At 41.2% G+C, this 22307-nt stretch overlaps 1 protein-coding gene across 1 annotated transcript in view; it reads right to left on the minus strand.

Moving 5' to 3' along the window:
- Positions 1 to 22307, minus strand: part of MCTP2 (multiple C2 and transmembrane domain containing 2) — a 90417-nt gene that overhangs the window by 59420 nt on the left and 8690 nt on the right. Inside the window, exons 2-8 of the mRNA XM_015822362.1 lie at positions 14941 to 15474; positions 12039 to 12095; positions 11316 to 11421; positions 5369 to 5511; positions 4140 to 4216; positions 3561 to 3672; positions 858 to 893 (exon numbers count right to left, since the gene is read on the minus strand). Of these exons, the coding sequence (XP_015677848.1) occupies positions 858 to 893; positions 3561 to 3672; positions 4140 to 4216; positions 5369 to 5511; positions 11316 to 11421; positions 12039 to 12095; positions 14941 to 15420 (1011 nt within the window). The 5' untranslated portion in view covers positions 15421 to 15474. The remainder of the gene's footprint in view (positions 1 to 857; positions 894 to 3560; positions 3673 to 4139; positions 4217 to 5368; positions 5512 to 11315; positions 11422 to 12038; positions 12096 to 14940; positions 15475 to 22307) is intronic.

Here is a 22307-nt window from a genome sequence, read left to right on the forward strand (position 1 = left end):
AGGAAGGAAGGAAGGAAGGAAGGAAGGAAGGAAGGAAGGAAGAAGGAAGGAAAGAAGGAAGGAAGGAAGGAAGGAAGGAAGGAAGGAAGGAAGGAAGGAAGGAAGGAAGGAAGGAAAGAAGGGTCATCTGAATCAAAGCAAAACAAAACCAGCAACTATTTTCATTCCTACTAAAAACAGAAAACCTAAATTTAATTTAATGAACTGTATAAGTATGTACGGAGCTCTGTTCATGCAAAGAAACCCACGTTTTCTCCACCTGCAACTCCAAGCATGTCACTTGGATGGGCAACTTGTGAAAGGACCAATCTTTTCTCTTCCACCTGGCAAACTTTCCCAGAGGCATCAGGGAGAAGCTAACGAAGAACCAAAAGTGAGAGACAACCTTTACCCAAAAAAAACAAAACCCTTACTGAAACTGAAAATTCCAGTTTCTGGGTGGATTTGATCTGCGCTAAATCTTTCCCAGCGCATTAACTGCGATATATTATTTGATAGACTGTAATCCTAAAAAAAAGGATAGAAATGAAGGCTGACATCCCAACATATGTTCAAATCTGCCAGACTTACTGACAGATTTCAGCGTGCCTGTTTCCAATTTAGAACAACTTCACAAAGACACAGTATTCTTGCTATGGGAGGGCTGATAGCAGCTCCCCTCTTGGCAGCGCTGACAACGTTTGATGCTGAAAGAGGCTTTTGGAAAGAAGACACTCAGCAAAAGGGACCTTCATCTGCATTCAACTTGCCCATCTCTGCTTTTCATTACTACAAGCAGCTGGTTGGCTTTTTCCAGCTGAAAGAAAAGCAAAAAAATAATAATAATAACACAACGATGGAGACAAAGAGTATGTTACCTTCGGAACAGAGCATCTCCTTCGGTTTGGCCATCGCTGCGTCCATCATTCCCCCCCAGAGGTGCAACATGGAACATCCAAGAGAGGATCCAGAAGGAAAAAGAGAGAGAGACAGAGAGAGCGAGGATAGTTAGTAATCACAGGAGCTAAAAATCCACTTTATTCTCCGACAGTCAAGTCCCACTTCAAATATTATTCCACTGCTGCACATATTTCAAGAATACAAGTGGGAAACAGTTCCCAGAACGGCAATGAGGTTAGTTGGAAGGGACCTTGGAGGTCATCAAGTCCAACCCCCTGCTCAGGCAGGTAACCCTATACCATTTCGGACAAATGGCTGTCCAGTCTTTTCTTAAAAACTTCCAGTGTTGGAGCATTCACCGCTTCTGGAGGCAGGTTGTTCCACTGGTTAATTGTTCTAACTGTCAGGAAGTTTCTCCTTAGTTCTAGGTTGCTTCTCTCCTTGATTAGTTTCCATCCGTTGCTTCTTGTCCTGCCTTCAGGCGCTTTGGAGAATAGAGGCACCAAACTTTAAAACTATTATCAAAACACCTAATTCAAATGTCATGAACTGGCCAACGGGAGGGGGTGGCAAGGAAAAAGGAAAAGTCCAGAGTTTGAATATTCAGATCCAGCTTTGCTTATGCTGTAACCACTTGACTTTAGCAAAAGTAAACCTTTCGCTATGAAATGGGAGTCGAGGGTCTTTCTTTCCTAAAAGTCCAACTTGGGACAAGCCTGACAGTAGCTACTATCTATGTCCTGCTCCAAAACCTTTTATGAATCATGGAAAGGGGCGACTGAAGGCAGGTAATTTTCAGTGGGGACATCTCACTGGGCTTTTTTTTCTCAGACCCAGATTTTTTTTAAACCCTTTTATTTGTCCAACCTTTTGAATTGGTTATGAATATGGAACATTATGACCGTTGCTCTTTCCTAGGCTGTGTTGTTGGAATCTAACTGAGTTACGTCCTCCATAACTGATAGGAGTACAATTCAGCACAGATGGGTCACTGAAGACTCGGTAATTCTCGCCAACCCTTTTTTTTTTTTTACTACATCTTCCCAGCATCTGTTTCCACGCTGTTTTGGAATGTAAGAACCTTCAAAACTGCTACACAGGGAGCTTGGAACGTTATAGTAGAAGGTAAATATTAAAAATGGCTCCCCATATCCTCCAGCTGAGCAACTCACGAGTGATGTTCAGTTCCCAATAGTCTGAATCCAACTGTAATGGCTTTCTCAAAGCTTGGGGAAAAAAGGACTGCTTGCAAAATATTACAAACCACAAACATCTGCACATTCTGGCTAGCTCTAGGCTAGGGTTGAACGCTCCTTCGCCTTATATCCAAAGACCGCTCTTTGGACTGCAGTTGGATCCTCGGCTTACCACCACGACTGATCCCAACATTTCTGTTCCTAAGTGAGACACTTGTTAAGTGAGTTTTGCCCCGTTTCACGACCTTTCTTGACACAGTGCTTAAGTGAAGCACTGCAGTTAGTAACACAGTCGTTAAGTGAATCTGGATCCCCCCTTGCTTGTCAGAAAGTTGCAAAAGGGGATCACGTGACCCCCCCTGGGACGCTGCAGCTGTCATGAATATGAGTCAGTGGCCAAGCGTGTGAATTTTGATCCCGTGAGCGTGGGGGTGCTGCAAGTGTGAAATACGGTTCGTAAGTCGTTCAGTGCCATTGTAACTTTGAACGGTCACTAAACCAATGGTTGTAAGTCAAGAACTGCCTGCAAAAGACCTCCAAGATTCCTTCCACTCTGTTATTCTGTTATTCATTCCCACTTTTTGTTCAGTGATATTGACTCTGTCCACAGCAGGAGGAAGCGTCTGATGGACTTTATCTGGCATGAGAAGCTCAGAAGTATCAGACTTAGTTGGTGCTGAGATGAAAGAACGCCAGCTAATCCCGGAGCTTCAGAATATAAGGAGAAGCTGAAATGATGCTGTGGAAGAAAATGATAAATGGCTTCATGCTGTTGCCAAGAAAACTATGAAAATGTGTTCATGATGCCACTAGGAGGGTGAGTTGAGCTCCGAGGAGATCTACCTTTGCTTCGCATGCCTCTAATTTTTTGTCTTCACATCTTGACAACTACCGTGGAGATAAAGCTGGATTGTTTAACAGCTATATAGTTTCCATCCATTGCTTCTTGTTTCTTGTCTTGCCTTCTGATCCTTTGGAAAATAGTTTGACCCCCCTCATCTCTGTAGGAGCCCCTCAAATATTGGAATAGTGCTATCACGTCTCCCCTACTCCTCCTTTTCATTAGACTAGACATACGTGGAGGATATCCTTAAATATCCTCTATCACTACACTTAAAGTCCCTTAATAGGTGTACGGTGGTACCTTGATACTCAATTGCTTTGAAACTCATTGAATTTGGTACTCAGCACATTTTGACATGAAAATTTTGTCCCGGTACTCGTAGTTTGTTTGGTACTTGATGCACAAGCTAGAACTTGTCCATGTTGGATGCCTTACAACTCACTACATTATTCCTTATGGGAAAAACCTGTTTGGTACTTATCATTTTTGGTACTCATTGTGCCTCCCGGAACCAATTAACAATACTACCACTGTAGTATGAATTTGCCTGGCACAACAACACACAACCACAGATGCTGGCCCTGTGTCCGTCTCTTCCTTCCCACCAGGAACACCAGAATGGCTATGATAGTCTTACTTACATTTCTTTTAATATCACCCGATTTCACAACAAGTCTTAAATTCAGCACAATCACTCCCATGTCGTCCTCCAAGCTGTTTGGATCTTCCAATTTTAGGACCCTCTCCGTCGTCCTGGATGAAAGAAAGGGAAATTAGACTCCGATAGCAACTACAGTCAAGGTGAAGCAGCCTTTACAGGTGTCTATGGAGATTCTCAGTCATCCAGATACAGACACATATATTAATTTCAGGAGCTAATATGAATGAAGAAGCAAAAATTATCCAGAATATTTTACTAGGAATGGTCTTGCAATTAAACTAATCCGTCACCTTATGATTACTTTTCTTTCTCTGTTTCCAGTTCATGTTTCAAGGGTCCCAGGGGAAATGTAATCCTGAGCTGAGCCCACTCAAAGTCAAACTGCCTTGGTAGTGTTCAGAAAGGTAGAAGCAAAAAGGCTCGTGTTTAATTTAAGAGCAAAACAGTGAAAAAGACTCAAATATTCACTCAGCCATAGAGAGTGCAACAGTGCCACGCACCTTAAGTGCTCTGTAATGGATAACTGCCTTTTGAAAGACAAATATAAATGTGAGATTACCTGTTCAGTTCCAGTTTGTGAAGCATCAGAACTGCTGAACCCATAAAATCAGAAGAAGTCAAGTCTCTGTCGTAAACCTAAGGAAAAAATACAGATAAGATTGTCTGAAAATAATTTCAAGCTCGTCTTTTTCCAGTTCAGTGTCGGCCAATGAAGCTGAACCAACTATGACTATAACAAACAAGAATAAATTCTCGGTCTCTGCAATCAGGGACTTGTTGTTGCTGTTGTGTTGCTATCACTGACTGAACTATTTTCAAAAATATGCACCATGTTTCCACAACCCAGTGTCTTACTTCCCCCCCCCCTTTTCAAGTGCCACCTTTTACCTGTTGCAAACAAAACGGGATTTGTACAAGTTACCAGGAAGCCACCACAAGCTACTTCTTATTTATTTTTACAACCGTAGTTCGGAAAACTAAATGTGACTATGTTAGAATTATGTTTGTCAAGACTGTATGTTGCTTTTAGTTCATCGCTGATCACTTCCTGGACCTTGTGTTCGGTTCATAGTGCACCGTTGCCCCCCTGAATGAGTGTGGCTGCTCTGCCCTTGCTTTATTTTGTCCTCAGGAGGCCTTCTGAGAAGCCATGATACATGTATATGTGTAGGAGATGACCAGGCTGAGCCTGAAGGTGGGGTCAAATGCATCATTAGTTTGGAATCTCTGTGCCAGCGTAAGAGACCTAAATTCAGTCTCTCTTGAAATCCGTCAACTCTTATCTGGCACCACTTGCCCTGACCATTAGTAGCTCAGATTCTTGCGTAAAGGTAACATGAAATAAACTTCTGGCACTTTTGAACTCTATCCTGGTTCGTGACTTCTTGTACCTGACAATATGGGGTTTGGCATATGGAAAATACAGGTAAGGAAATGAGCTATCCAACAGGTTTTTATGTACAGAGAGGAATTGCATGAAGTGGGTTTTGCTTTGGAAATCAGAAAGAGAGAGAGCTTGCAAAGTTGTGATGACATCCTTAAAGGAAGTGAAAGGAGTTGTACAGTTTGCACTTCAAGCATGCCATCTGGCTGTAAACATCCCCAAAGAGAATTACCTACATTTCAAAGATCTCTTTAGGTAACAGCCTTTTCCTCCAACCAAAATTAAAAATGCATGGATGAATTCTCCTCGTGGAAATCTCCCTGCTCTTGTTAACACAACAAAGCCGGCTAGGAGGGACAATATCACATATGGCAACGTTTGGTACGGTCGGATTGACGGCTTACCTTCACCCAGAGTTTCTGGTCCAAAGACTGTATTGGAAGCACCACGGTTTCATCCCAAACTGGATTCAGGTTCTTATAGACCACTTTGCTTTTATACAGGGTTTTCCCATTCAGCTTAAACTTTACATATGGATCACTCGTACCTTAATAGCAAAGCATAACGAAGACTATGTTAGCATAGCCCAGAGTTGTGGAGAGTTGGGTAGTGTGCAAATTTAAACATCATCATCACCTCAGGTCCACTGAATTAAAACAAATGTATGAAGCAATAAAAAGAAACATGGCATGAAGCAAAAAGAAACATTTTCCAAGTGAACTGAAACAGTTCTCCTTTATCTCTCTCTCTCCCCCCCCCCATCAATTGAGAGGATGACTTTTGTAAGTTAAGTCTCTTCAAAATGTGACACCCCCTGTACTCAACATTAAGCAATAAATCGATAAATACAGGCTAATTTTGTGCAGAAGAGAAAAAAACACTGGGAAGCAGAAAACAGCAGCAAACATTTCAAACAGAAATGTTTGGGGAGGGGGTAAATAGAAGCAAGAGGAACAGAAGCTACTCGTACCCCTTCCTTAATTTCTTTTGAATATTCTGAACATTTCTCCCCTTTCTTAAGCAAAAACAATGGAAGACAGAAATTGTACGAAATATGGGAGCAATGGGACAAAGAGAGAGGATACCCAGATCCTCAGCTTAACAGAATAATAGAATTGGAAGGGACCTTGGAGATCTTCTAGTCCAACCCCCTGCTCAAGCAGGAAACCCTATACCATTTCAGACTAAGGACTGCCCAATCTCTTCTTTAAAACCTCCAGCGATGAAACACTCACAAATTCTGGAGGCAAGTCATTCCACTGGTTTTATTTTTCTCACTGACAGGAAATCTCTCCTTAGTTCTAGGTTGCTTCCCTCCTTGATTAGTTTCCATCCATTGCTTCCACTGATAAAGAGATCCCATGGATAAAGGGAAGACGGCCGCCATTTTAGAAGCAGCCAATAACACTAAAAAAAATATCCCACGACGATTGGTCTACCGGAAAGAAGCCTCAGCAAGAAAAGTCAACGCAAAATCAAGTGGCCTCAGTGCACAACGCATCCGTTGTGTTTCGTTCGCTTGCTTAAGTAAAACAAGAGGGACCCATGCCACAAATCTCAATTTCAAAAAGGAAAGTATGGGCCAATGTAGTCCCCTAAACATTTCTCCTCCTAAATGTCCATGGAGGTTCTCAGTCCTCCAGGTCATGGCTGTCCCAAAGGTGCTTTTTCACGAGGCAACTGGACTTTCTTGTTTTTTTCTTCGAAGACGTTTCGCTTCTCATCCAAGAAGCTTCTTCAGCTCTGACTGGATGATGGGGAATGAGAAAATTTATACTCCTTTCAGACAGATGGTCATTTGCCTTCTTTTAGAGAGTCGTTAGTGCTACCTGGAGGCTTATCTGTGTCTTCAGGGTCACCTGAGTAGTGCAAATGGGTGTGGAGCCTTTTTGGAACTGTTGAAAGGACTGTGTGGTAGACTGGAGATGGATGATGTCTTATCCTTCTTGGATGAGATGCGAACCCTCTTCAGAGAAAAACAAGAAAGTCCAGTTGCTCGTGAAAAAGCATCTTTGGGGGATTTCTCCTCCTAAACAGAGAAAAATAGCACTGACCCACCTCTCCCCTGCCTCCTTTCTCTAAAACAATGATCTCCCGACCAAAATGAGCCCTTTCCTTTTTCTTTCTGGGCGAGGAGGGGAAAGGCGGAATATAATGAAAGAGTATTTTAATTAAATGAGATTGGTTCCCTGGGATCAAGCCTTCACGCCTGTCAGTTCCCTCTCCAAATAAACATCTCCAAAGCGGTCCTCGGTGGTGTCACTTACGGGGGCAAAGCATGCTGGGTAATCCCTGGGCGTCTTGACAGCTACCTAATGTTCAAACTGTTTCACGGGTGAACGGCGGTCCTTGCGTGAAAGAAAATATTAATGTCTGGAATTAATAGGAAGATGGAAGGGGTGGAGGGTGGGGGACAGCCGGAGCCAAAATGAGGGAAAGACGTGACAAGTTAGTGGGGATGTTAATTGTGAGGGGGAAACAATTGAGAGGTTCTTGGAGAAGGGAGGCTGGAGAAGAGAGGCGAGCGCGTGAGGAGGGGTGGTGGGTGGATGGATGCCTTCTCCACACCCCACCCTGAGCAAAGCCAACAAAACAGGCCAGACACACAAGGAAAGCTTGTCAAGAAAGAAACATCTCAACCACGCAAATGACAGGGTGGGGAAGAGCAACAAATGGAGACAGGAGAAGGAGGAGGAGGGGGGGTCCTAAGAACGCAAGGGGGGTGGGAATCCCAGGGGGGGCTCTGTCAGTGTCAACTAACAGATGGGGTGAAACCTCAATCTCAGCAGCTTTACAAACAACAGAGCCGTGGGCATTGACTAAAACAGCCCTGGCTGACAAAAAGCTGCCCATTGAGTCCTTACAGCTCTGACGCTGTTGTTTTAAGGATCTGTTTTAAAGCAGGAAAGTTTTAACTTTCCTGCTTTAAAAGGAGTAAAATATTTTCTCGGACCAACATCTCGCCAGCACACATAAGCCATTGTTTTCTCGCAGGGAGTCAGAACGGGAAGGGAATTAACTAAACTTTAAAAGAACTCTATCTTTCTATTTGCTTCCTAAATGGTATTCTCATTTTTTTTAAAAAAAAAATGAGACAATTTTGAGGGTGGGGATAAGACCAGAACAATTACCTGGTTTATTCCATCCAGAGATGGGATGCTATCCTCCCAAGATAAAAAATACAATTACAAGAAAAGTTCACTCATTCATGCTCTTTATTTACTATTCTATTCCTAGAGTCCTAGAGGTGAGCAAATTTACTCAGGAGACTTAGCGAGAAACTGTCAGATGGCTTTGAACATTTAAATAAATGACAGCTACCAGGTCCATCCACCTGCTTCCTGAATTTCCCAAGAATTTTAATAGGCTAATATGTTACGTTTGCAGAAGTTGTAATGTTGATTTATTTTTCCGCAACACTTGTTCTTCCGGGTGATTGATAACAATACCTACAATAAAACCGCTATTAATTTATCCAGAAAATGCTTTGAGTTAAATGAGTCGATAATTGCTCCATCTCCCCCCACTCCACCACCACCCCAACCCCTGTTATAGCAACAGCTTGGATTCCGTTTCAAAACCTGGTGTGACTTGGCTACTGCGTGGTTCTCGAAATTTTGTAATAACGCACCTTCTAAAATGATAAATGACTCTGATGATGAGTCTCGTGAATAAGACGAAATAATAAATAAGTCAATAAAACTAGAATTGTTGTGATTGATGGATAGTTCTATTCCAATTCTTTCTCTTACGATCTCATGTTTGATTTTATCCCTTCTGGCCATTCCAGCAGCTTTCCTCAAAGATCTCATTTCCGTGGTAATTAACTTTCACTTATGTTTTATTGCAAGTGTCCAAAGAAACTTAAGACTCCATACAAAAACAGCAAGTTAAGTGGTTCGTTCACCTGAAGAGAACGTCTTGAGCTTCCATACCGTACAAAGCAGGGGTCTTCAAATTTAGCCCTTTTATGACTTGTGGGCTTTAACTCCCAGGATTCCTCAGCCAGGCACGTGTGCCTGGCTGAGGAATTCTGGGAGTTGAAGTCCACAAGTCATAAAAGGCCAAGTTTGAAGACTCCTGATACAAAGCAGGTCAAAGAACATGAGGCAGACCCAGAAGAAGATGGAGAGACAACATCAAAGACATAACAGCACCAGATAACAAGGTTGAGGCTACCAGAAGAGCAAAAATCAGAACTTCGTATCTCCCTCGATATCCAAAGAGGAGGAGGAGGAGGAGGAGGAGGAGGAGGAGGAGGAGGAGGAGGAGGTGGTGGTGGTGGTGGTGGTGGTGGTATGGACACTTGGTTACATTTAACTTTCTTGAAAAACTTGCTCACTGTACTGTGAGAACTCAGTCTTGGTCTTAACTTCTCGCGTAAGTCACGCTGACGTATTGAGCAAGCACAGTTTGTTTTTAGCTTTCTGTTTCAGCCTAGCTGAGGTTTTCTTCTGAGTTTCGCAACAGACACAAAAACGAGCAGGTTGGAAAGACCTGTATTTTGCTGGACAGCTTCAACAAATTACTATTAGCCAAAAAATAGGATGGGTTCAAACTAGACACAATTGTAAGACAGTTCAGGATCTGGACAGAACCACGGTACTAGAGTCAATCTTCTCATTATGCCATCTCCGTTTCCCAACCATACAGATAAAGAAAACTTCCCACTAATCAATGCGTGAAATGTTTGGAAATCAAACAAGGGAGATGCATATTTATCCAATTCTTCTATCGAACACGTTGCAATGTTGTACAATATCCAGCAGAGGGAGCCACATTAAAACACAAATTAAATGCTTGTTTTTTTTCCTAACAATAACTAGGACCGAATGAGGAGCTTTTAAAGATCTGTTTATAAATAAGAGATGAGATATGGAATGAATCGAATGCTGATAAGTTACTAAAACTGTTTATGATGAAGGAGGAGGTCGTTTCTTTATACATTTCTTTTTCTTTGCTATATTCTTATTTTTTTCCCTTTCTTTTCTAAGTTCCCAATTTCTTTTCTTTTATATTTTTTCCTTTTATTCTTTCACGTGATTATGGGGATGCTGCAATGGACACAAGTGTGAAAAAAACGATCATAAGTTACTTTTTTCATTGCCACTGTAACTTCAAAAAGTTCACAAAGTGAACTATTGTGAGTCGAGGACTACCTATATTGCATCGTGACACATAATACAATAAAATCTTCTTTTTTTTCCTTTTTTTTTGGGAAGTAGTTTTTTTTTTCACCAATTCAAAGAATTTGGCAGGAGGGGGCAGGGGGGGGTCTTTGCTGTCTAAAGCCTTGCTAAACAACCTCTAAACCAAACTACCAGCGGAAGGAAACGGAGCAACATGACATTCTCACTAAAATCAACTGTCCTCATCAAAGACGCAGAATAATCTCAGATCTTTCATTGAGGGCAATTGCTGCCCACTTCCTACGGAAAGTTTCTTGGCTGAGTTTCTCTTAGTAAGAATCTCCACCAGCAGCGGGAAGTGGTAACCCTCCACTGGCCTTCATAAATGGCTAGAGCTGGTTAAGACATGAGTGAAGGCTACCAGAAAATTCAAGGAGAACAGGCTAGGCTAGATGTCATTCTGTTCTGACACTAACCTGGTTTGGTTTGGTTTTAATTCAGAGATCTATAAAATTCAAACACCGATGGCATTTCTATCCACCTGTTAACCCTAAGGCTCTCTGGATGTGCGGAAAGTGCAACTTAAATCATTCACAGCAATTTGATAGAATAGAATAGAGCTGGAAGGGACCTTGGAGGTCTTCTAGTCCAGCCCCCCTGCTCAAGCAGGAAGACCTATACCATTTCAGACAAGTGACTGTCCAATCTCTTCTTCAAAACCTCCAGTGATGGAACACCCATGATTTCTGGGGGTAAGCTGTTCCACTGGTTAATTGTCCTCACTGTCAGGAAGTTTCTCCTTAATTCCAGGTTGCTTCTCTCTTTGGTTAGTTTCCAACCATTGTTTCTCATCCTTCCCTTCCCTTTCTTTCTTTCTTTCTTTCTTTCTTTCTTTCTTTCTTTCTTTCTTTCTCTTTCTTTCTTTCTTTCTCTCTCTCTCTCTCTCTCTCTCTTTCTCTCTCTCCCTCTGTCATTTAGTTCTGCATTTATTTAAAAATTCTTTCCCATTTGTGCCTGCTTTGCTCTGGTTTTGTTCTTTTAGATTTTGCTGACCATTGACCAAATAAAAATTACCAATCCTATCAACCAGAAGGTTCCCATTAGATCACAACATGAGTCAGTAGCCAATCGCTGAACTTCAGTAGCGTATTTTCTCACAGAAATCAAAAGTAAGGGATAAATCTCTATCAGTCTAATGGATATCTGCATTTATGTGACTCACCACAGCGATCACGGATGACCAGGTTCCTGCCTTCTTTCAGGTGTATCATTAACAGATACGCAAAGCAACTGGGTTTACTCAAACCATCACCGGCTCCCTCAAGAGTCTAGGAAAGGGTTTTGAAAAAAGGAAATCAGCTGAAGAGCCAACATAGGTAATACTCAGTCACCCTTTGTGAACCCAGGAAACGGGTTCACAAAAAGTCAAATTCAATGCAGCAGTCAAGTCTTCATCCGGCCCCTATCAAGTCAACCATCATCCTTCTCCATCGTTTGTTCCTTCACCTCCATGACTATCTAAGCCATTGTTGGCCTCCAAAGATGAAAATCACATCCTTAAGCAATCAGACCCTCAATAGTTCATGTAGTCCTCAATGCACAACCACGATTGAGCCCAAAATTTCTGTTGCTAAGCGAGACAGTTGTTAAGTGAATTGTCTGTTTTTTTTCATAAGGTGTGTCTTCTACATGACGTGCCCCCACTTAGCCATGCTGATCGGATCTCTCCTTAAAAACACATGATGGAACTAGAACAAATAATCAAATAATTTCCATTGCTGTTCCAGTGTGGTTGTTGATCACCCTAGAAGCTGCATACAAAGTCTTCTTTACTGTAAAGAAATCGCCCCCCACTAAAGTATCGCTGAACTGATATTTAAAACCCTCCGATTAACCACAATTTCTTGAGTTTCACATCTCCCTCAAGAACAAGAAAATTACTCACAGGTTCAGATATCTGAGAAGAATATGAGGCATCAAGGCTGGACTCTCCGTATGATTGCTACAGAAAAAGAAGAAATGGTGAATTAGGGAGATTTTGCTGAGATGTCGTTGCATCACACTGAGGAAGGGCTCAACCAGTTTCTATCTAGGAATAGTATAGGTCAGGGGTATGCAACCTTGGCTCTTTTATGACTCTTGGACTTCAACTCCCAGAATTCCTGAGCCAGCATGGCTCAGCATGGAAACCTCTCCCTTTCCCCTCAGCGTGGCTGGCTCAGGAATTCTGGGAGTTGAAGTCCACGAGTCATAAAAGAGCCAAGGTGGCCTACCCCTGGTATAGGTAGTCCTTTACTTACGACTACAATTGGAACCATAATTTATGTTACTAAGCAAGTTGGTCCATAACTGAGTCATACCCAGTTCTACAACCTTTTTTTTCCCCACGGTTAAGTGACTCGTGCTATTGTTAAAGAAATCTGGCTTCCCCCATTGACTCTGGCTTCTCAGAAGCCAGCTGGGAAGGTCAGAAATAGTGACCACGTGATCCCAGGACACAGCAACCATCATAAATACATGCTGGTTGCTAAGCACCCAAATCTTGGTCACATGACCCTGGGGATGCCGCAATGGTTTGAAAGTGTAAGGACCGGTCATAAGTCACTTTTCTCAGCGATGCTTTAACTTCAAATGGTTGCTAAATAGAATTGTTGTAAATTGAGGACGACCCATATTGGTGAATGAAGGATTGAAATGCAGGAGGATGGGTTTTGGGGGGATCCAATTCAGACTTTTCCAGAAAAATGCCTGACTGACAGATCTTAATTAATAATAGTAATAATAATAATAGTAATAATAATAATAATAATAATAATAATAATAATAATAATAATAATAATAATAATAATAATAATAATAATAATAATAATAAAGTTGGAAGGGATCTTGGAGGTCATCTAGTCCAACCCTCTGCTCAGGCAGGAAACCCTACACCATTTCGGACAAATGGCTGTCCAGTCTCTTCTTAAAAGCCTCCAGTTATGGAGCATCCACAACTTCTGAAGGCAACTTCTGTTCCACCGGTTGATTGTTCTCCCTGTCAGGAAAGTTCTCCTTAGTTCTAAGTTGCTTCCCTCCTTGATTAGCAGAATAACAGAGTTGGAAGGGACCTTGGAGGTCTTCTAGTCCAACCCCCTGCTCAGGCAAGAAACCCTACACCATTTCGGACAAATGGCTGTCCAATCTCTTCTTAAAAGCCTCCAGTGATGGAGCACCTACTACTATTATCTGAAAGATTTCAGAGATGGGAGAAAGACTTGAACCATCTCTATTTCTAGCCCCAAAAATAGCTCCTGATCGCTGAAAGGCAGCACGCTCAAGCTAACCCAAGAAGAAAATTGGAGGGTTTGCTTCAGCTAAATTGTATGAGTCAACTGAAAAATAAAGATAAAAGCTTTGAAGTCATGGATGAAACATAAGAATGTCATCAGAGGTACTTAGCTCCCATATCAACAGCTCCCGCTTGCTTCAAATAGCTTTCAAGTGGATTTTTAAATTCAGTATTACTGGATATATTTTGCCCAGAAATAAAACCTGTATTTTGGTTTGTGTGTAACAGAGCTTACTTGGCTGAGTAAACCTTAATTTTACAATTCTGTTTAATATTTAATATTAAGCCAACTGATGTCTTTTTGAGATGCAAATGAAAAACAAACAATCCTGCATATGCAACTATTTTTGATAGCATCATTAAGAAAATGAGAGAGGGAGGGAGGGAGAGAAAGAATCAGTCAAACTGAAAGCAGAAAAAAATGAAGTTGTGTATAACCAGAAGGTTGCAAGTAAGGTTAAGACAGAGAGATAGAGGGATAGAAAGAGAGAGAGAGAGAGAGAAAGAGAGAGAGGGGGAAGGAGAGAGATTAGATACCATATCAGTCAAACTGAAAGCAGAGAATCTAGCAAGATAAAATTAAGTTCTCTAAACAGGAAATGCCCAATAAGGTTGTAGGAATTTGACATTTAAAGAATCTATGATATTCTAAAGTTGATTCCTAAATATGATTTAATATGTCCCTCTTTGTTGCCTTAAATATACTTCGGCTAGAATGGAAAATGTTTTCACTGGATTTCCCATAAGTAAAATCAACTTAATGTCTTGGGACGACAAAGCCTAAAATTTGGCGAGGGGGCTATGACAGATTGAAGAAAGCTGTAACGACAATGATTAAAAAGCTTCATTTCTTTTTAAAAGTAGAAATACAATATACAGCAACGATGTCCTTGAGTTGATCTAGACTTATAGACAGGCCCCTTGGCTGATCTCAAAAAAGCTGTGTATTATTGAAGTTGATTGTTACTTGGATGGGGAATCATCAAAACAAGTCTTGAATTGTAGACTAGCCTGAGATGTTACAAACAACAACAAGACAGTGCCAAACCATTTCCACCTTGTATCAAAAAGAACAGGGACGTATTGTGTGAAGTGACCAGCACTCAAGCTTGACTCAAAAGAGACTTTAGAGCTTTTGGAAATGAACTACATTCAATCTTGGATTATCTTTTCCAGTTCAATGCCTCTAGAGCAGTGTTTCTCAACCGTGGCAAGTTGAAGATGTGTGGACTTCAACTCCCAGAATTCCTCAGCCAGCATGGCGCTGATTGGGGAATTCTGGGAGTTGAAGTCCACACATCTTCAACTTGCCACGGTTGAGAAACTCTGATTTAGACGAATTAGAACTACATCAATTCCCCACTGATATAAACCTTCTCGTGAGTTCAAACCGATCTCCCACTCCCCAAAAAAAAGATTCATTTTGATTTGCCCTATTTTTAAAATTGTCCAAGGCTTGGGAAACATGCGGGAAAGAAACGATGTCAGATTTAAGTGTTCCCCCAAAGCACATTACCTCAAGGGCGTCTTCTGTAAGGTCACTGCTGAAACTGTTCCTCTGCAGCAGCTCAAAAAAATCCTCAGTTGATTTCCGCCTTGCTTCCAAATCTGGTCGACCAACCATCAACTCTTCAGTTTCCTGAACCCCAATTTCCAAGTGGACGGTCTCCTCCTTCCTCCACTGCCATTCTTCCTCCGTCTGCCCGGTGGAAGAGTTACTACTGGTTTCAAGAAATAGCTCAGAGGCAGAAAAGCCACTTGGGAAGTAAGTGGACATGGCTTTAGCCCTTGAATAGTGCGTCTCTTCTTCAAGTTTCGTTTCTATGTTCAGCACATCAGGAACGGAGGAGCTAAGTCGGCGATCTAAAGGATGAATCTGTCTTTTCTCTATCAATTTGGCTGAGCTTTTTTTAGTCCTTCTGACGCTCAGGTTTTGCAGCAAAGGCTTCGTCCTTTGTTTCAGTGATCCCCAGACAGAAGCTTTCTCCAGCTCCATTATTAAGCTGACAGCCTTATATAATGATCCTAGTTGCACGCCTCTCACCAACTTCTAGAAAACAACGGGGTTAAAAAGAGAGAGAGTGAGAGCAAAAGAGCAGTTATTTTCTGGAAATGCACTGATCTCGATCATATGCCAAGATGTCTCTGGCAGATACCTTGAACAGATCCCGATCAAAACAGATTGCATTACTAATTTCGCCCAATGGTGGAAAGTCAAAGCAAAACAAAACAAAACAAAAAAATCTCGTAGGCAAATGTTATTCTTACTAGGAAGGAAATCAATTCTTGATTCCACACCAGTCATGAGGATAAAAATAGTGAAGGGTGAGCTATTTCAGTTGTCTCCCAGAAATTACACAATGGCAATTCCCAAAGGTTATAAATTATTTAGAGCATGGTTAACCAGAAATTGTGCGTGGAAGAGATAGCTCAATCAGGCACACTCGTAGGTGTGGAAAGGGAAAGACTTGACCCTTAGGAAAAAAAATATGGCTGGTGTTCCCAACTATCACTTATTAGATTCTCTGGAATTCCCACCAACCTATACTGGCTAAAAAACAATGAGTGCATTAGTTGGACTTCTGGAAGCATGGTCTTAGAACACATAGAACCTGGGTGAAGAAGGGTGAGCTAGACCTTCTAAATGATGGGTCCATCTATTTGGACCACAAGAGAACTTTCCACAGATTGGAGACCCACAATACAGCCACTTTATGCCATTTTCCAATTGGCTAGCTTGCCCCCATCCCCATAAACCAGAGGTAAGAGACTTTTTCGTCACTTTCAAGAACTGTCTTGAGAATAAGAGGAGGTGAATGTGCTTAAAGACTAGGCGTATAAACTGGGCAGAACCCTTCATTCTTTCACCTGTCTCTCTTTATTACCATCCTTTTCAGTCTCTCTTTGCTTTACCACAAGCATCAGGTCAAGGAGGAGTTTAAACTAATGACTTCCCATGGCCTCTTGAACTTCAGATGAAAGTCACGTAGGACCTTTAGACTACAGATTGCAGCCCCCTTCCTATTCTGAAAGCCTTTTTGAAACGATCAAACAATCAGAAGCAACCTAGTGTCGCCTTTTTTCGATTAACACATTTTATCCAAAGACAGAAGGTTACAGCTCAGTCCATCATAGAGGGACTAGACTCAGTATGACCAGAGACTCTCACAAAGAAAAGGGGTCAACCTATTTTCCAAAGCACCTAAGGGAAGGACAAGAAGTAACGGATGGAAACTTATCAAAAAGAGAACCAATCTAGAATTAAGGAGAAATTTCCTGTCGGTGAGAAGAGTTAACCAATGGAATACATTGCCTGCAGAAGTTGTGGGTGCTCCACCATTGGAAGTTTTTAAGAAGACATTGGACAGTCATTTATCCAGAATGGCATAGGGAGTTAAAATCTGGTCCTTTGGGGACGGGAGAAGACATGTATATTTCCACTTTTCAATCAAGCAAGACATTCTGATCAACCATCAGAAGACATTTCAAAGCAGGAGAAGTTTACCACAACGTATACCTCTCAATTGCCTTTACAAATTGCTTTTTGAGGTCTTGCTTTCATTCTCTAATTTAATATTTGAAACAGGAAAGGTGTTGTTGTTTTTTTCAAGAACCAGTAGGTGGAAAAATAGCTACTTCGGCCTTCGCTCAATCATCGCTGGCTCTAAGTTGGGAAAGAGGCAGCTTTTACCACATCCTGGAGAAAACAAATGTGAAGGTGTCTCCGTATACTAAAAATGTATGTTTTTAGAAAGACCTTCTCCTGTCAAGAAAAGGAAACTAATAGTATTTCAAGAAAATGAAAATGAAAATCTGAATAAATAAGATGTTGAGACAAAACACAAAAAACAAAGATGATGTTGAGACCTTGGGGAAAGTGCAGAGAAGAGGAACAAGAATGATTAAAGGCCTGGAGACTAAAACATGTGAAGAACGATTGCAGGAATTGGGTATGGCTACTCTAGAGAAAAGAAGAACTAGGGGTAACATGATAGTATTCCAGTATTTCACAGGCTGCCACAAAGAAGAAAGGGTCAACTTATTCTCCAAAGCACCAGAAGGCAGGACAAGAAACAATGGATGGAAACTAATCAAGGATGGAAGCAACCTAAAATTAAGGAGAAACTTCCTAACAGTGAGAATAATTAACCAGAAGTTGTGGGTGCTCCAGAAGTTGTGGAGGCTTCAGGAAGACACTAGACATCCATTTGTCTGAAATGGTATAGGGTCTCCTGCTTCAGCAGGTGGGTGGACTAGAAGACCTCCAAGGTCCCTTCCAGCTCTGTTCTGATTACAGATAGGGAAGGAATCTGATTACAGGTCTACTTAGATGAAATCAATTGCTATCTTTAAAACCACGCTAGATGTTGACCATGCAAGGCAGACAATTTGCTCCATGTTTCCACGCCTCTTTTAAAATTTGGTTTGGTTACTATGGCTAAAATACAGGGGGGGGCCAAATTTTTCCTTCTCCTTGACCAACTCTCTCTCTGCAGAGCTGTACAGATGTACAAAGTCAACAAAGAGACTTGCCCGCCTCCTAAAAGCAATTATGTAGAATAGGAAAGAGATGTTCCATCAGTAAATTGGATGATCAAAGAGAGGTGAACTTGAATCTGCTTCATGTCATTGCCAGATGCTGTTCCTGTCAATTATCCCCTGCTCTCAAAATGTGATTTAATACATTGTTTCTCAGCCTTGGTAGCTTTCAGATGTGCAGGCTTCAACTGCTAGTGTTTCCTACCAGTATGGCCATCGCTGGTTTACTAGGAGGTGAAGTCCAGCATGCGGAAGTTGCCAAGGCTGAAAAATAATTAAATACAGGTTTAATTATCATTAGTTTCCATCCGTTGTTTCTTGTTTTGCCTTCAGGTGTTTTGGAAAATAGGTTGACCCCTCATCTTTGTGGCAACCTCTCAAATATTGTAATACTGCTATCATGTCCCCACTAGTCCTTCTTTTCTAGACTAACCATGTGCAGATCCTGCAACCCTTCTTCATATGTTTTAGTCTCCAAGTCTTTAATCATCTGTTTAAGTCAAAGACAGCATCATATATCAGATGTTGGTTCTCTTACTTCTGTATCAAGAAACAAAACTCTATACAAAAAAGTCCAATCCGTGCCCCAAAACCAAACTTCACACCACTGACCTTGATAAAATAAGGCTATAACAGGAATTTCACAATCTCCGATTATTTTTTACTTCTCAGATTTAGATCCACACCAACTTTGAATTTTCTCTGTTGATCTCTATAGATAGAAGGTCAACAATTCATTCTTCTGTGTGCATTTTTAGGAAGAAACCAGTTTCAGCAAGAGCTAAATTGAACCCATTGCTAAATCTGCAGCTTTTTTCTTTCTCTGCTTTCTTCAGCAGTGAAGACCATCACACAGGGGTTAAGTTTGAATCCCATTTGCCCCAAACGCCAGTAAAAATAAGGCTTTTGCATAGAAAACATGCATTTCCTCTTTAATTATTTTTTAAACTGAGATTTTGTGCTCTCTCTCCACTGGGGTTTTATCCACTTTGAAACTGCCCCTAGTTTCTATTAATCTGCAGTCATGAGGAAGTAACACTACCTATTTCCACACATCCTGTCCGTTCTCCTTTGACGTTTTCCAAATATATCAAATTGCACTGTGAGCCATAAAACCTGGATTTTTTTTTTCTTTGCTTCCTTATATTTTCAAGGTGCAAAGAGATGTTCCTAAAACCACTTCCTCCTCTTTTCTTCTCCTCTCCAAACCACTTACAAGAAATCAAAAGGCTGCATTTGACCCTAGAACTGGTCACTGATTCCTTAAATGCACATTATCAAGACTAGGAAAAAAGGAATAAGTTAGAAATTGAAAACTTAAAAGAGTTCTACCTGGCTTTCAAATTGAGCGGGAAGTTCAGTAATAAACCAGCTAGCCTTTAAGTAACAAAAGAAAGTAACAAAACAAAACAAAACTGAATTGTGTTCCTGGACTGGAAAATATTGTTACTAATAACTTAACTTATTTTTATTAATTTTTTAAGAATTATATCTCACTTTTTCTTCAGACGCTCACATTGTATCCTACGTGTATCCCCCTTGTATCCTATCCTACTTGTATCCTCACATCATCCTACTTGGGAGATGGGTGTAACTACTTGGGTGTCAGGTGCAAAGGATCAGGACCACATGTCAAGTTGGATTTATTGCTCAAGCCTGTACACAAAAATTCCATACGAAATTGGACTTAGACTGTTTGTGACAACATAATGACTCTAAACTGCTAATGCACTTAACGCCGCCCCTAGCTCTGCCTGCTCTTCCCCTACAGACGTGGATACCAGGGAAGACATGAACCAGGATCCTCCAAATCAGAGTCAACACATTTAACCATTACAATTAAAAAAAAAAATAGGAGCCAGCCATCACAACTCCTTCAACCTCTTTCCAAACTGAAATTTGCTTTCTAATGGAAAAAGAAGTACGGTATGTCTATTTTTCTTTCCATTAGAAAGCAAATTTAGAATTTGGAAGGAGATTGAAGGAGTTGTGAAAGAAGTTATGTCTACTTCTTTATTCACTTAAAGATAAAGATATCCTTAACAATAAAGAATACCCTGGGAGGCCAAAAAAAAAAAAGAGAGAGAGAGAGAGAGAGAGAGAACCCTACCAAGTTTTTTTAATGAAAAATTGAAGTTAGGGACTGGTTGTACTTTCCCTGTAACAACTATTTTGTTGCGCTTTGTGCATTGTGTGTAACCTCTGCTTCTTATTGGCCAGCCAAGTCTTCACAGAACAGTTGGGTGGGGAATGAAACGTCTTCATAAAATGCCAACTTTCCTGCTCACATAGATTTTGCTCTTTCAAATATAGGATTGCTATTTGAGATATTTTTACTACAGAGTAAAAATAAACCCGAAGGGCTCCCTTAGTGCTTTACAAATACCAGCATTAAGATAAACCTGTCAGTGAGGTCCATGAGCCAGAAAACATGGCACACCGAGGAAGCAGTGCTGAGGAGGGAAGAGGAAAAAATTGACTTCAAATTTTAAAAAGGATGGTTCTAGCCCAGGGGGTCTGCACCCTTGACAATTTTAAGACTTGTGGACTTCAGCTCCCAGAATTCCTCAGCCAGCATAGCATAGTTAAGAATACAAAAGTCAACAATTATAGTCCTTCGTGTCCACCAAAAGACATTCAAATTTAGCCTACTGGGAAAATGAATATTCAGCAGAAGAATGTTTTCCATTTTATTGCAGGAGAGAAAGGATGGTTAAAACCATTGCTCTAAACCAGGGATCTTCAAACTTGGCGACTTTTAAGACTTGTGGACTTCAACTCCCAGAATTCTGGGAATTGAAGTCCACAAGTCTTAAAGTCGCCAAGTTTGAAGACCCCTGCTCCAAACTATGGATGGGTTCATAAAACCCCACTTACAGTCTTGGGCAATAAAAAGTGGTATCTTCTGTTGAGCGTGCTAATCTGTGAATTCATTCCGGCTTGCCAAATTGTATTTCATTTGCATATTCAATGTGTTACTTAGAGCTTACCAACCATAAAGAACTGGATTTTGAGAAGACATTAATCCAGAACCACATTAAAAAAACATTATGGCTCAAAGAAATGTGTGAACCCAGCCTAGGTTTTGCATAATCAAGTTAGTTAGAAGAAGCTTTAGAAGCCTCCCCTGTCACAGCTCCCATAATCTGCAAGGTCAAACATATTTTCCTCTTCCAGTTGATATAATCCTATCCTGCTAAAGCAGACAATGTTAGCCAATATTTGGGAGTCAGAAAGCTGTCTGCAAGCAGCCTTGCCTGATCAGAGTTGCAATTAATGTGCCTTGAATGACAAATGATTTTCACAACAGTTGACCGAATTAAGGAACTAGATGGAATTGTTTATCATTTGAACTGCCCATGAATGAAAATAATTACATAACAACAAACAATTGAAGGAAGAAACTGTGCCTTATAGTATTTGGAAATTTCCTTTTGTCGCTCGTGAGATTTCTATCTCATCTTATGAAGAACGGTTGCAGGAGTTGGGTATGTCTAGTTTAATTAAAAGAAGGACTAGGGATGACATGATAGCAGTGTTCCAATATCTAAGGGGCTGCCACAAAGAAGGGGGGGGGTCAATTTGTTTTCCAAAGCACCAGAAGGCAGGTCAAGAAACAATGGATGGAAACTAATCAAGGAGAGAAGCAAGAACTAAGCAGAAATTTTCGGACGCTGAGAACAATCAACCAATGGAACAGTTTGCCTTCAGAAGTTGGAGGTTTTAAGAAATGGTCTAGAACACCCCCAGTCCGTGGACCAGTGCCAGCAGGCACTTCACTTGAGCAAGGAGAGCTTCTGAAGCAAGTTAGAAGATGGAGGGCAGGAAGAAGCATTCACTCGTTCCAGCTCTGATGACTGGGGTTAAGCATCACCTCTGAACCAAGTTGAGAAATTCACACTTGAGCATTCTCTCTTCAATCAAGAATCACAAAGCTGAAGGAGATCATGGAGTCCAAGCCTGTTCAAGGCAAGAATCCAAATTAAAGCTCCCCCAAAGAGGGGGCTTTAACCCATCTCGAGATGCAGACGACACAAGAAATAGGTTCCAATGGGAGACGGCATTGATCGAAGAAGCTGGCTCAGGAATTCTGGGAGTTGAAGCCCACAAATCATAAAAGGGCCAAGTTTGAAGAGCCCTGTCCTAGAGCATAAAAGAGTGTTGTTTAGCCCTATACCTTTCCAGACAGGATATTCCATTCCATACCATTGCAGACACTGGCAGAGATTTATTTATATGCACACACAAACACAACCCAAAACATCTTTTTGCCATCAAAGTGCTACCCCGTCAGGCTTGCCTCCTAGTTGCTCATCAGCTTTTCAGTTTTAAATGCTGGGCCTG

The sequence above is a fragment of the Protobothrops mucrosquamatus genome, unplaced genomic scaffold (genome assembly GCF_001527695.2).
Source record: "Protobothrops mucrosquamatus isolate PMUCROS unplaced genomic scaffold, P.Mucros_1.0 scaffold1534, whole genome shotgun sequence".
Classification (NCBI taxonomy): domain Eukaryota; kingdom Metazoa; phylum Chordata; class Lepidosauria; order Squamata; family Viperidae; genus Protobothrops; species Protobothrops mucrosquamatus.